Genomic DNA, 13,457 nt, shown 5'->3' with positions numbered 1-13,457 from the left:
GAGGCCCCTGTGTCCTCGCCAACACCCAAAAAAGCCTATGAAAAAGCCAATGAAAGGTACCAGAGGCATCTCATGAGGCCCCCTACTGACCCCAGGCCCTCGGGCTGTGCCCGAGTGCTCAAATGGTCAGTCCGCCCCTGCTCCGGACTGAGATAACAAGAAAAACAAAAAGCATTCACACATATATGCATGAGTTGAAAAAGTTCAGATGAAATTTGGGATGGTCTCTCTTCTTGATCCAATGGACTTCCAGATGATTCTGTCCTCATAATTTGTTACTTTCAACCTGAGAAGCAGAGAACATTTCATTTGAAGACTGGGGCAGAAGATGTAGATGAATTCCCTCAGGTTCCTGAGGCACTGCCTTAGCTGTTAGCCATATCATCTTGCATCTTGAAAGACAGATCTGCAGCCAAATTGCAGCTCAGGCTAAGTCTCCTCTACAGTAATGAGGAATCAAAGTCTTTAGGGTTTATGCTGAGACGCTCTACATGAAGGCATGTTGCCACTATTCAGTTGCCATGTATAGCCTAATCAAAGACAGAACTAGTTTGTGGCAGCAGCTGGTTCATTGCAAGCAATTGTATACTCCTACTATAATAGATGGGGATTTAGGGTTGCTAATAACACAGTCTATGAACAGATTATTATTAATACTATACAGGATTTATATAGCGCCAACAATTTGGGCAGCGCTTAAAGCGGTAGTAAACCGTAGAAAAGACAAAAAAAATTCCCCTGCAAGGTCATTTTATAATGTGCTAGTATGCACTGCATACTAGCACATTATGCAAAACGTACCTTAAAACGAAGACCTCCAGCAGCGCGCTGTCACCGCTGCAGAGGCTTCCATCTTCACCCGGTCTTGCTTCTGAGTTTGCAAGCTCCAGCCGACTGACAGGCCGAGCTGCAATGACGTCACTGCCATGCATGCACGCGTGAGTCCCAGACCACGGCACACAGCTCTGAAGGAATGGCATGGGTGTGCCGTTCCTTCAGAGTGCACAAGCTCTGAAGGAATGGCATGGGTGTGCCGTTCCTTCAGAGTGCACGCGCCTGCTTAAAAAAAGAGAGAATATCTCCTAAACGGTGGACGTTTAGGGGATATTCATTTTACCTACAGGTAAGCTTTATAATAAACATAAAATAAATGTAAAATTAAAAAAACCAAGTTTACTACCACTTTAAGAACATAAGGGCAAACAGTACAGTTACAATGCATTTCAATACAGGAGGAATCAGAGGGCCCTGCTCATTAGAACTTACAATTTAAGGGAGAAAAGGTAATAATTGTGGGGGATGAGCTGATGGAGAAAATAAAAGTACAATTGTTAGGTGGGGGCAGGATAGGCCTAGCTGAAGAGAAGGGTTTTCAGGGATTACCTAAAAGTGGACAGAGTAGGAGATATTCAGATATATTGGGGTCGAGAGTCCTATAGGATGGTAGAGGCTTGGGAGAAGTCCTGCAGGCGAGCATGGGAGAAGATGACTAGGGATCTAGAGAGCAGGAAGTCTTGGGAGGAACAGAGGGCAGTTTGGTTGGTATTTTGAGACTAGGTTACTGATGTAGCTAAAAGCCGAGTTGTAGATGGCTTTGTAAATTGTTAATATTTGGAATTTAATTTCGCTGGGTGAGCTAAGCCAGTTTAACCTCCCTAGCGGTCTGATTATGTCAGTATTTCTGTGCTCAAAGCGGTACATTTTTTTGCATGGAAATATGTCATTTTTAAGAATAACTCACTGAAATCTGTCCGAACAAGAGTCTAGTAAACATATGCTAAAATAGGCTGTGTGGTATGCTAAAATTTGAAACACGAAATCATTATAATTTAATAAATAATCATAAAAAATAATAATATAATAATAATAAATTTAATTCAATAATGTAATCAAACCAAAAACACTGAAATTTGAAATATAGCTCCAAGTTCGCACATCACTGAGCAAAGTCGCAAAATCATTTTCAGTGTCTGATGACGAATTTCCCCACGAATCATTATTACTCAATTCTGCAAGTGGTTCTAATTTACTATCGCTGTTCTCTAGCTGGTCTAAAACCGCTTTTGACCTAAAGGGACACTTTTTGGACGCCATGGACATTTCTCAGTTTCCAGGCATAAAGAACAGTAAAAATGCAGGCAGGGCACAGGACAAAATGTATGTGAAATGGTTTGATACAGTAATGGTTTACTATGTAATTTTAGTGTATTTAGTGAATGTCACTTTTTGACATTTTCAAATTTCCGGCTGGTTATGTCCCCCGTACGCCCCGACACCGTAGGGAACGGAACCCGGAAGACAGATGCCAGCATCAGCCGGAGGACATGGCCGGGGACGCTGCAGGAGGGACATTGCGGGAACGAAGGACAAGGTAAGTGAAGAAGAGATCCCGGAGCAACGCTGCAAGGTATTCCCGAGTGTAGCTCAGGGTTACCGCTTGCGGTGCTGAAACTTTACCACGAGCTACGCTCGGGAATACCTCCAGGGAGGTTAAGGATTGTCAGAGAGGAGTAGCAGACACTGAGCAATTCTGGCAGCAGCATTCATGATGGCCTATGTAAAGGTAAGCCAATGAGGAGGGAACTGCAGTATTCAAGGCAAGAGATGACCAGGGAGTGAATTAAAAGCTTTGTGGTATCATTGTTTATTTTGGAGATGTTGCATAGGTTTAGGTGGCAGACTTTGGACAGTGACTGGATGTGGGGCCAAAAAAGATAGTTCAGAGTCCAGGATAACACCTAGCACCTTGGCATGCCGGGAGAAGTCAGGGGAAGAAACATTCATGGGCTCGGAATTGGATGTGGACATCCAAACTGCTAGTAAATTAATGATGTTTGTGTCGACTGATGGAGTGAGCTGAGAGGTAGAAAGATAGACTTGGGTGTCTTCAGCGAAGAAATGGTATTGGAAGCCATGGAAGACTATCAACTGACCCAGGGAGGAGTTGTAGTTCGAGAATAGGAGAGGTCCATGAACAGAACCTTGGGGACCCCAACGGAGAAAGGAAGAGGAGCAGAAGAAGCATAATTGTAAGGTGTGGTGGGATACGTAGAATGAGAACAGTGAAAACTACAGTCATAGAGGCTAAAAGAGTGGAGTTTTTTGAGGAGTAGGAGGAGGTCCAATGTGTCAAAGGCAGCAGAGAGGTCCAAGAGTAACAGAATTGTATCCATTGATTTTAGCCATAGATCATTTGTGAGTTTTAGAAGAGCAGTTTCTGTTGAGTGTTGAAGAGGAAATCAAGACTGAAGGGGATCAAGGTCATTCTCAGTGGGATGACCACTCAGTTGGTTGCAGACCAGACGTTCAAGGAGTTTGGAGGAAAAGGGGAGAAAGGAAATGAGGTTGTAAAGATTCGTGGGGAGCAATGAAGGCTTTTTAATTATGGGGGTGACTAGTGCATGTTTTTGAGAGTTAGAGAAGATGCCAGGAGAAAGGAAGAGATTGAAGACGTTAGAGAGCGTAGGATAGAGACCGTAGCATTTGCAAGGGGACAGGGTCCAGGTGGACATTATAAAAGAGTTTAGCAACCTTGTCCATAGTAGTGGTGTTGAATGAGGGAAGATATGATCAATGGAGGTGACTGCTCATGGCTCCTCTCCCCATGATCTGACACAGGTGTAAGATGTTTGGTATAGTTCTGCTTGAAAGTGGGACTAAACCTAAATTGCATGCTATGTCTCTTCAGTCTTCTGCAATAATACAAATATACCTACCTGCTACGGAGCTTTCTCCCAAATGCACGCACTGTGCATGTACAGCACACCATGCAATCCCGACACACTTCAGCTGTGGCGGAATGACTGACTTCTGTGTGCATGTGCGGGATGATATAATTCCCCACTGGCCAGGTGGTAAACTCAGCATCCGAGAAAATAACAGTGAGAAGGATGTAACTCCCGCATCACTGGAAAGTTGAGGTATCTTACCAAGTTAAAGGTTAATTTTTTAAAATAACAAACATGTCTATACTTACCTACTGTGTACAGTGGTTTTGCACAGAGCAGCCTGTATCCTCCTCTTTTTGGGTCCGCCGCAGGCTCTCCTGGCGCCTCCTGTCGGGTGCTCCCACAGCAAGCAGCTTGTCCATTCACAAACAGAGCCGCAGCTTGGACCTGCCCAATCTCTCTACTTATTGGCTGACTGGCTGTGATTGACAGCAGTGGAAGCCAATGGCTCAATTTGCTGTCTCAGCCAATGAGGAGGAAGACAGTCATTCACATTGCTGGATCACGATGGGGCTCAGGTAAGTATTGAGAGGGCTGGGGGCACTGCTGCACACCGTTTTTTTACCTTCATGCATAGAAAGCATGAAAGTAAAAAACCTTCAGCCTTTACAACCACTTTCACCACTCTACTTTACTGTCTCCCAGAACAGTTACATTCAAGTCAATGATAACAGTCACAGTTGGTTATAATCTCAACTCAACTGTCCAGCCATCAAATGACAGGTGTCATAGTTGCCATGGCAACTGCAGATGAAACCAATTGGGATGGCAACTTTCTTATGTTTGGCATTGGTTCCTGGGTTTCGGTGCCTTGTGTGTGAAAACAGCTCTCCTATTAATCGTACAAACTACTAAACTTAAAGCGGAGTTCCAGCTGAAAGAAAAAAAATAAAAGTCAGCAGTGTCCTCACCACCGCTGGTTTCACCGGTTGTCTTCACTCCCTGGAGTCGTCATCTTCAGTGTGGGCACCTGGCTGTGACAGCTTGCAGCTTCACAGCCGGGTGCCCACTGCGCATGCGTGAGAATGTCTCCGTAGTCTTCTGGGACCTGTCACGTGTCGCAGAAGGCTATGGGGAGGGGGGGGGGGACAACTTCTGCTTCTGACTGCCTAGGCCGGGTGTCGGCAACCTGCGGCTCCAGAGCCGCATGCGGCTCTTTTTCCCCTTTGCTGCGGAGCACACTGCCCACCAGGTGACAGGCAGCCGCGGCTCGCGAGCCACATGCGGCCTCCTTACACGCTCTTCTGTGTGCCGGGCGCCCGCTCCCCTCCCTCCTCTCAGGCGGCCGCCCCAAAAGTCAGAACTCTGCAGCTAGCCCAGCAATGGGCAAACTACGGCCCGGCGGACCTTTTAATCCGGCCCGCGGAGCGTGGCAAACATTGGCTGTCAGGATGTAGGCGGGGCAGCCAGGATGTAGGCGGGGCAGCGTGACGAACTCCTCTCCTCTCACAGTAGCCCTGAAGACCGGAACGGCGTGGGAACACGGCGAGAGGAACGCGCGGAGCAAAGGTAAGTGAATTGACACAATATGGGGAATTAATTACTATAGGGGGGATGAATTACTATGTGGGGGATGAATTAATATGGGGGATGAATTACTATGGGGGATGAATTACTATATGGGGGATGAATTACTATAGGGGGGATGAATTACTATGGGGGATGAATTACTATATGGGGGATGAATTACTATGGGGGATGAATTACTATATGGGGGATGAATTACTATATGGGGGATGAATTACTATATGGGGGATGAATTTTCAGTTTTAAAAATGTGGCTCTCAAAATAAATTTCAATCGTGGTTTTGGCGAGATTTGGCTCAGTTGAAAAAAAAGGTTGCCCACCACTGCATTAAGGTAAGAAACAATATATGCAGTGTCGGATTTGTTTTAAATGTTGCAATGGTTTTGCGGCTCCCAGTCTTTTTTTTCCCTTCGGAAACGGGTCCAAGTGGCTCTTTATGTCTTAAAGGTTGCAGACCCCTGGCCTAGGCAATCGCAGCGGAAGTGGGTGCCTGTCAAATTCAGGTACCCGCTCCCCAAAGGTGCCAATCCTTAATGGGGAGCGGGGGACAAAGGCTTAAGGCGGAACCTCTCCTTTTGGGTGGAGCTCCGCTTTAAATAACACGGTCACCTCACCCCCATAGACATCAATGGGATTTACAAGGTTTATGAACAAGCAAAATCAGCAAAAGTGTTAGCAAACCCAATCTCACGTATCCCTATATCACACTCTATTGCTGATAGCATTGTTTTCCCCCAATAGCTTACATTTTAGGATAGATATATCTATATATCCCTATAAAAATATATATACATATACAAATAAATAAATCCAGTGAATTAACAGACAAGTACCTAAATATATATATATTTTTATAGGGATATATAGATATATCTATCCTAAAATGTAAGCCATTGGGGAAAACAATGCTATCAGCAGTAGAGACCACAATAAATATAGAAAGGTACTCGTCTGCTCAGGCGACAGTACTCGCTCATTTACAACCCCTCCCTCCCAGTACGTCCCACATGCACACCTCCTCCTAACAAACATGGCGATGACCAGTTCGTCACAGCAGAAAAAAGACATGAGGGCGAACGTCGTGACGTTCCTGACCTGATAGAGCTCCAGCAAGACGCTGATTGGCTAGAAGAGTTAGGCGCACAGTGCTGGCACGGCTGTTGAGTGGTGGAGAGAGAGGGGCTGTAGGGGCGGAGTTTCTGATTGGCTCGGAAAGGTTGGCGCGCGAATAGGCTGTGTGGTGTCTGGCGTGTGAAGCGGGATTGTGAGCGAGATGTGGAATAACCACGGTGAGTCCTGGGTGCCGGGGATGTCCCATACATTCAGCTCGTATATCTGTGTCGGTTCTGTACGAACTTGGATAGTTGCCAGTGAGTTAAAATAGGTCCGGGCTGCGTTGCATAATCCGGGTTAGTCACATGTTATACAATGGGGGACCTAGCCAGCACCAGCGAGGGATAGGGTTGTCCCATCATCTCTTTACAAGCGAGCACATTAACTACAGGTTCTGGGGCGAATGTAGTGCAGGTAAGGCATTGAGGTCAGTTACCACCTTAATCAGCCCTGGAACCTGTGTAAATCATGTTTATTTTAACCACAAGCCTACAGGGCACTTATACCCCCTTCCTGCCCAGACCAATTTCCAGCTTTCAGCGCTGTTGCACTTTGACAATTGCGTGGTCATGCAACACTGTACCCATATGACAGTTTTAGCATTTTTTTGTGACCGAGCTTTATTTTGGTGGTATTTAATCACCTGGGCTTTTTATTTTTTCTTAAACCAAAAACCACTGAAAATTTTGAAAAAAAAAAGTTTTTTCTTAGTTTTTGTTAAAATGTTGTAAAAGTGATTTTTCTCCTTCACCGATGTGCACTAATGAGGCTGCACTGATGGCCACTGATAGGTGGCATTGACAGGCATCACTGGTGGGCATTGACAGGCATCACTGACTGGCACTGTTAGGCGGCACTGACTGACATCACTGATGGGTGACACTGGCAGCACTGATGGGTGACACTGAAAGGAAGCTCAGATGGGTACTGATATGTGGCATTGATGTGCACTGGTAGGCACTGATATGTGGCACTGATGGGCACTGGCACGAGGCACTGATGAGCACCGACACAAGGCACTGATGGACACTGACAGGTGGTACTGCTGGGGCTACCCTGATCATCAGTGCCCTGATGATCAGTGTACATGTCCCCTCCGCGGAAAGCCGCTTACCGGCCCTCCTCTCGAGCTGTCAGCGTGACAGCTCGAGAGGAGAGAAATGCCGATAACCGGCCTTTTCCTGTTTACATGTGATTGGACACAGCTGATCACATGACCGAGCCGACATCTTCATCTTTCTGTGATCCGCTGTGTCCAAGGGACACAGCGCACCGCCGATCGCTGCGCTACACGCTCCCTGAGCCGCGCATGAGCGGTGAGAATGGGAGGATGTCATGACGTCCTCTCAGAACGAGAGAACCACCTTGCGTCCGTCATATTACTATATGACGGTAGGTGGTTAAAAGGGATGAGGTTGCAAAACCCAGTAGAATTATGTCCGTTCATGACACCTGTGAACTAGGGTTGCCATCTCGTCACTTTAACCCCTTCCTGACCAGGCCATTTTATGTGATATGGCGCTGCATTACTTTATCTGACAATTGTGTGATCGTGCAACGCTGTACATAAATTACATTTATGCAGGTTTTTTCCCCACAGATAGAGCTTCCTTTCGGTGATATTTGATCACCTCTGCAGTTTTTTTATTTTTTGTACTATAAGCAAAAAATAGACTGACAATTTTGAAGAAAAACTTTTGCTGTGAAACATCTGATTAAAAAAAAAAATCTAATTTCTTTATAAATTTAGGGCAAAATGTTTTCTGCTACATGTCTGTCTGTGATTCAGCACAGTTCAGTGGAGGTAGTGTAAGTGAGCCCTAACTCTTGTTTGTAGATAATTTGGGAGGATCACAAAGTTGTCATTTGCCCATACTAGGTAAGGTAACAGGTTCAGGGCTCGTCATCAGCTGCTATACAGATTGTACAGCCGTTGGTGTGTGCCGGTAGGAAATGGTGCTGATGCAGCAATCCTGGCACGGTTCTGTCTGCTAAATAAGATAGTGCTCTATACATTGACAGGTCACATGACTGGGCTGTGTTCCTCAGCTTCAGTAATGTGAAATGAGTAGAGCACGTTCCTAACCCCAGAAACTACTAAACAACTCATTCACTCCTTTATTATATCACGACTTGACTACTGTAACTCCCTCCTCACTGGCTTACCTCATCACAGGCTATCCCCGCTTCAGTCTATCCTGAATTCTGCGACCAGACTCCTCCATCTTACCAACCGCTCCGCATCCGCCACCCCCCTCTGCCAATCCCTCCTCTGGCTTCCAATTGCCCAACGCATAAAATTCAAATTACTAACATTGACGTACAAAGCTGTCCATAACACTGCCCCAAACTGCATCACCGACCTGATACCACCCAAAACGTACTGTCCGCTCCTCACAAGACCTCCTGCTCTCTAGTTCCCTAGTCTCCTCCTCCCATGCCCTTCTCCAGGGCTTCCCCCATCCTCTGGAACTCACTACCCCAATCCATCAGACTGTCACCTACCCTCCTCACCTTTAGGCACACCCTGAAAACCCATCTCTTCAGGGAAGCCTACCCTGCCCTCACCTAATTGCTGATCTCCTCTGCTCTTCCCACCATTCCATCCCCCACAGCTATTTCCTCCTGTGCCACTATCCCCTCCCTCCTAGATTGTAAGCTCCAAGGAGCAGGGCCCTCGAACCCCTCGTGTATTGAATCGTATTGTTACTGTACTGTCTCCCATTATAATGTACAGCGCTGAACAGACTGTTGGCGCAATATAAATACTGTATAATAATAATGTTTGTAAAGGATATCAATGCACTTCATATATGTATGTGGTTTTTTTTTTTTTTTTTTTTTTTTTACAGCTGCAGTATGGTCGCTGTGCATCCAATGTAGTGTGAACAAGGCCTAAAGCCGAATTAAACGCAGCTATTCTTGTTAAATGCTAGTTTAGCTATAGGAAAGGTTAGCTATAATGTGTTAATATGTACCACATATTGGCATATTATGGCATACACTTGTCAAACGATACTTTGTCACAAATGCTTTCATCTTCTAATCTCTGATCTGAGCAAATGTCTCAAGTTTAAGCTCAGCTGTCAAGAATAATCTGTTATTTTGCCTAACATTTTTATGTCCTATGATAGTTGGCTATTATACCCAAAACCAGGATGGATTTGATTTAAATCAAGTTGATTTAAATTACTAGTGAAAAGGCTCGATTTAAATCATAATTTTTAACCACTTGTCTACTGGGCACTTGTACCCCCTTCCTGCCCAGGCCAATTTTCAGCTTTCAGTGCTGTCGCACTTTGACAATTACACAGTCATGCAACACTGTACCCATATGAAATTTTTTTCACACAAATAGAGCTTTCTTTTGGTGGTATTTAATTGCCACTGGGTGTTTTATGTTTTGCGCAATAGACAAAAAAAAGGAGCAGAAAAATTGAAAAAAAGTTTTTCTATTATATTTATGCTTCTATTATAAAATTTTGTAAACAGGTAATTTTTCTCCTTCACTGATGTGCATTGATGAGGCGGCACAGGTGGGTGGCACTGCTGGGCACAGATGATCAGTGTCGATCTGATTTCTTGCCAGTTATTGGCAGTACTTTCCTCATGCTGTGACAGCGCGAGGAAAGTGCAACCGGCAACTGCATTTACCCAGTGATCTGCTGTGTCATGAGTACGTGGTAAAAGGCCTCTGTGATTGGCCTTTTACCACATCATGTGATCAGCTGTGTCCGTAGGACACATCGATCACAGAGATCACCGGGTGCGCGCCGCTGGAGGCGCGTTCTGGGACGGCGTCATATGATACTTTCCCAGAACTGGACAACCGTGCTGTAGCCATCATTCGGCTATAGGCTAGTTGTCAAGTGTGTAAAGGGCAACTGTCATCTCTGTCCCGCAGCAGCTCCTCCTCTGATCCACTGTTGACTCACCGACAGTCCCTTTACTTTAAACACTTTTCCTCCTGAAAAACTATAAAAACTATATTTTTCACGTTTGTTTATAATATATATCCAATAAACTCAGCCATAAATTTAGGCTAAAATGTATTCTGATACATGTCTTTTGGTAGAAAAAAAATCTCAATACGTGTATATTGCTTTGTGTGAAAGTTATAGCGTCTACAAACTATGGTGCGTGTGTATGTATATGTGTGTATATGTGTGTGTGTGTGTGTGTGTGTGTATATATATATATATATATATATATATATATATTGGAATTTACGTAGCTTTTACTTTGACTGCCTGTCACAGTTCTTGAGGTGCTAAAATGCAAGGGCAGTACAAGCAACCCCTTCCCCCCCCCAATTTTAACTTTTTTTGGAAAGTAGACACCACAAGGATTTTGCAGAGGTGCATGTTGAGTTTATGGAATATTTTTTTTTGCCACAGATTTTGTGAATATAATTTTATTTTTTTTACACAAAGTTGTCACCTTAATGTTATATTGCTCATGCATCCCATGGATATATGTGAAATAACGCCCCAAAACACATTCTAATACTTCTCCCAAGTATGAGGATACCACATGTGAGAGACTTTTTGGCAGCCTAGCTACATACAAGCCCCCAAAATCCAATAACCACCTCCAGGCTTTCAAAGGGCATATTTCCACATATCACTTCCCCACCACCTATCAGTTTCAGAGGCTCTAAAATGCCCGGATAGTACGAACCCCCCGCCCCCCCCAAATGACCCTTTTTAGAAAGTAGACACCCCAAGGAATTTGATAAGAGGCATGGTGAGTATTTTACCGATATAATTTGTATCACATGGTTTTGAAAAAGAAAATACATTTTTTGTTTTTTCTTCATTTTCCAAAAACGTGGCAACAAATGAGATCTGCAAAACATTCACCATGCCTCTTCGCAAATACCTTGGAGTGTCTACTTTCCAAAAAGGGTCATTTGGAGGGGTTGCTTCTACTATCCTGGCATTTCATGGCCAACATTAGAAGCTTATGCCACACATCACCCATTCTTGGAGACCAAGCCTTTTCTGACACTTCGTTCACATGAAAACAGTTTTTTTGCTAGAAAATTACTTTGAACCCCCAAACATATATTTTTTTTAAAGCAGAGGTCCTAGAGAATAAAACGTTGGGTGTTGAAATTTTTTACATCACACAGTATTTGCGCAACGATTTTTCAAACGCAAATCTTTTGGGAAAAATACTTTTGTAGCATTTTAATGCACAAAAACACAATATATTGCCCAATTGTTTCATAAACTATAAAAGATGTCATACTATCACAGGGAATGCAGATATCCCCTATAACTTCAATGGACATTGTCATATATTCATTTTTGAGAAATCTGGGGTCTATCAGATTCTAGATATCTCCTCTGCCCTTACATTATCTAATCTCACCAAGATTGGTGTGATCAGATGCTTTCCTAATGGCGGTTTTTATGTCCTGCGAAATTGAAGTGATGAAATGATTGGAGCCATTCTGGTCTCTGACCAGCTCTATGGTCAGTTTGTGGAACTGTTGGCTGCATTCTCTGATTCCCCTGTGGGACAGGAGAGCCCAAGAAAACTGTGGAAGGCAGCGGGAGGGGAGGGAGGAATGTCCCTTCCTGTGGCTTGTAAAAACAATTCAGCAGCTAATTGACCACTAGGATTGTTTTTACATGAAAGCTGCCTGCCAATTGAAAAAACGATACCAGGATGATGCCTGTAGCTGCAGGCGTCATCCTGGTATAACCACTCAAAGTCCAGCGACATACCAGTACATTGCTGGTCCATGTTGGACATATGTGTAGCAGCAGAGAACACGGGCATACAATGAATTGGCTCTGTGGATCAATATGACCGCAATTCATTCTTTTTTGTAATGCCCATGTTGAGGGTTAGGCCCAAAAGCGTTTTAAATTCAGAAACCGTGATAGGTTTCCATGTGAATTGTCTGGCAAGAGCTGAATTTGGGTGGGCGGCCATGTATTGTGTGTATAAATTGCCTTGGCCCACAATCAGTTGATACAAATCTTCAGTGAAAAACAGCAGAGGGGCTAAATGCTAGTGCTGCAGCGAACGGGGCTGATCCTGTTAACTCTGCATTTTTGTGAACACTATACAAACAAGGCACTAGTATAGTTCTGTTCATGATCAATGTATTGTTCTGTACAAACACTAAACTAGTAATGGCGGTGATCAGTGACCTATAGCATGAGTGCAATAGTGTGCGGGCAATCTAATGCTGGCTGGGAAGGGAGCTTACTGACCTTGACTTATTTGTTTTTGCTATGTAAATGAAAATGTCCAAAATTTTTGAAAACATGTTTTTCTTATAAAATTTTGCAAATAAATATTTAATCATAAATCTTGGCCAAAATTTATTCGGTTATCTTTTTAGTAAAAAAATAAGCCAAATTAGTTTATGACCAAAAATTATAATTTTTAAACATTTTTTTTTACATTTTTATTTTTTTATATTTATTTTTTTGTTTTTACATACTGTCACCCTAGCAGTACAGTGTCACCATGGTGACACTGTACTACTTTTGTGGGGTGATGAAGATTTTTTTTTTTTTTTTACACACTGATTGCTTTTACACCCATATAAGATGTAAAAGCAATCATTTCTTTTTCTCTCAGTCTGCATTCTTGCAGCCATTGAGAACTACTGAGTGAGCTGTGATTGGTCATAGCTTGTCACATGGTACAAGGCTGTTGTGAATAGCCTTGTACCATGTGACCTCTGATCATTCACAGATTTCACACGTAGTAAGCAATGATGTCACAAGTGACATCTTGCTTACTACTTTGCATGTGATCACTGATTGGCCAATCAGTGATCACATGATCGGGACCTCGTACAGAGGTCCCGTCCGACGATCAGTGTTCCACTGTGTCACAGCGGGCACCGGATTGCGGTGCTGCGCGCTCCTGGGGAGTGCGCACAAGCAGGGTGTGGGGATGCCGTTTATAAACGGCCACCCAACCCTGCAGTGCCACCGTCCGGCTGTTTATATACAACGGCCGGTCAGGAAGTGGTTAAATGTGCTAATATAACTCATGCGTGTAAAATGTAGTGGTGCTTTTACTTTGTGCTGTGTTCTCTCTTCTGTCCCTGGTGGGTG

The 13,457-nt window shown here is 44.0% G+C and overlaps 1 protein-coding gene across 1 annotated transcript in view; it reads left to right on the top strand.

Annotated features, from left to right (window-relative positions):
• Positions 1-6,391: 6,391 nt before the first annotated feature.
• Positions 6,392-13,457, top strand: part of RPA2 (replication protein A2) — a 33,839-nt gene continuing 26,773 nt past the window's right edge. Inside the window, exon 1 of the mRNA XM_089686320.1 lies at positions 6,392-6,545. Within this exon, the coding sequence (XP_089542446.1) occupies positions 6,530-6,545 (16 nt within the window). The 5' untranslated portion in view covers positions 6,392-6,529. The remainder of the gene's footprint in view (positions 6,546-13,457) is intronic.

The sequence above is a fragment of the Staurois parvus genome, unplaced genomic scaffold (genome assembly GCF_062004578.1).
Source record: "Staurois parvus isolate SC_StPar_1 unplaced genomic scaffold, SC_StPar_1.0 ptg000394l, whole genome shotgun sequence".
In the NCBI taxonomy this organism is placed as follows: domain Eukaryota; kingdom Metazoa; phylum Chordata; class Amphibia; order Anura; family Ranidae; genus Staurois; species Staurois parvus.
Note: the sequence above shows the minus strand (reverse complement) of the source record. Positions and strands in the feature narration are given on the sequence as shown.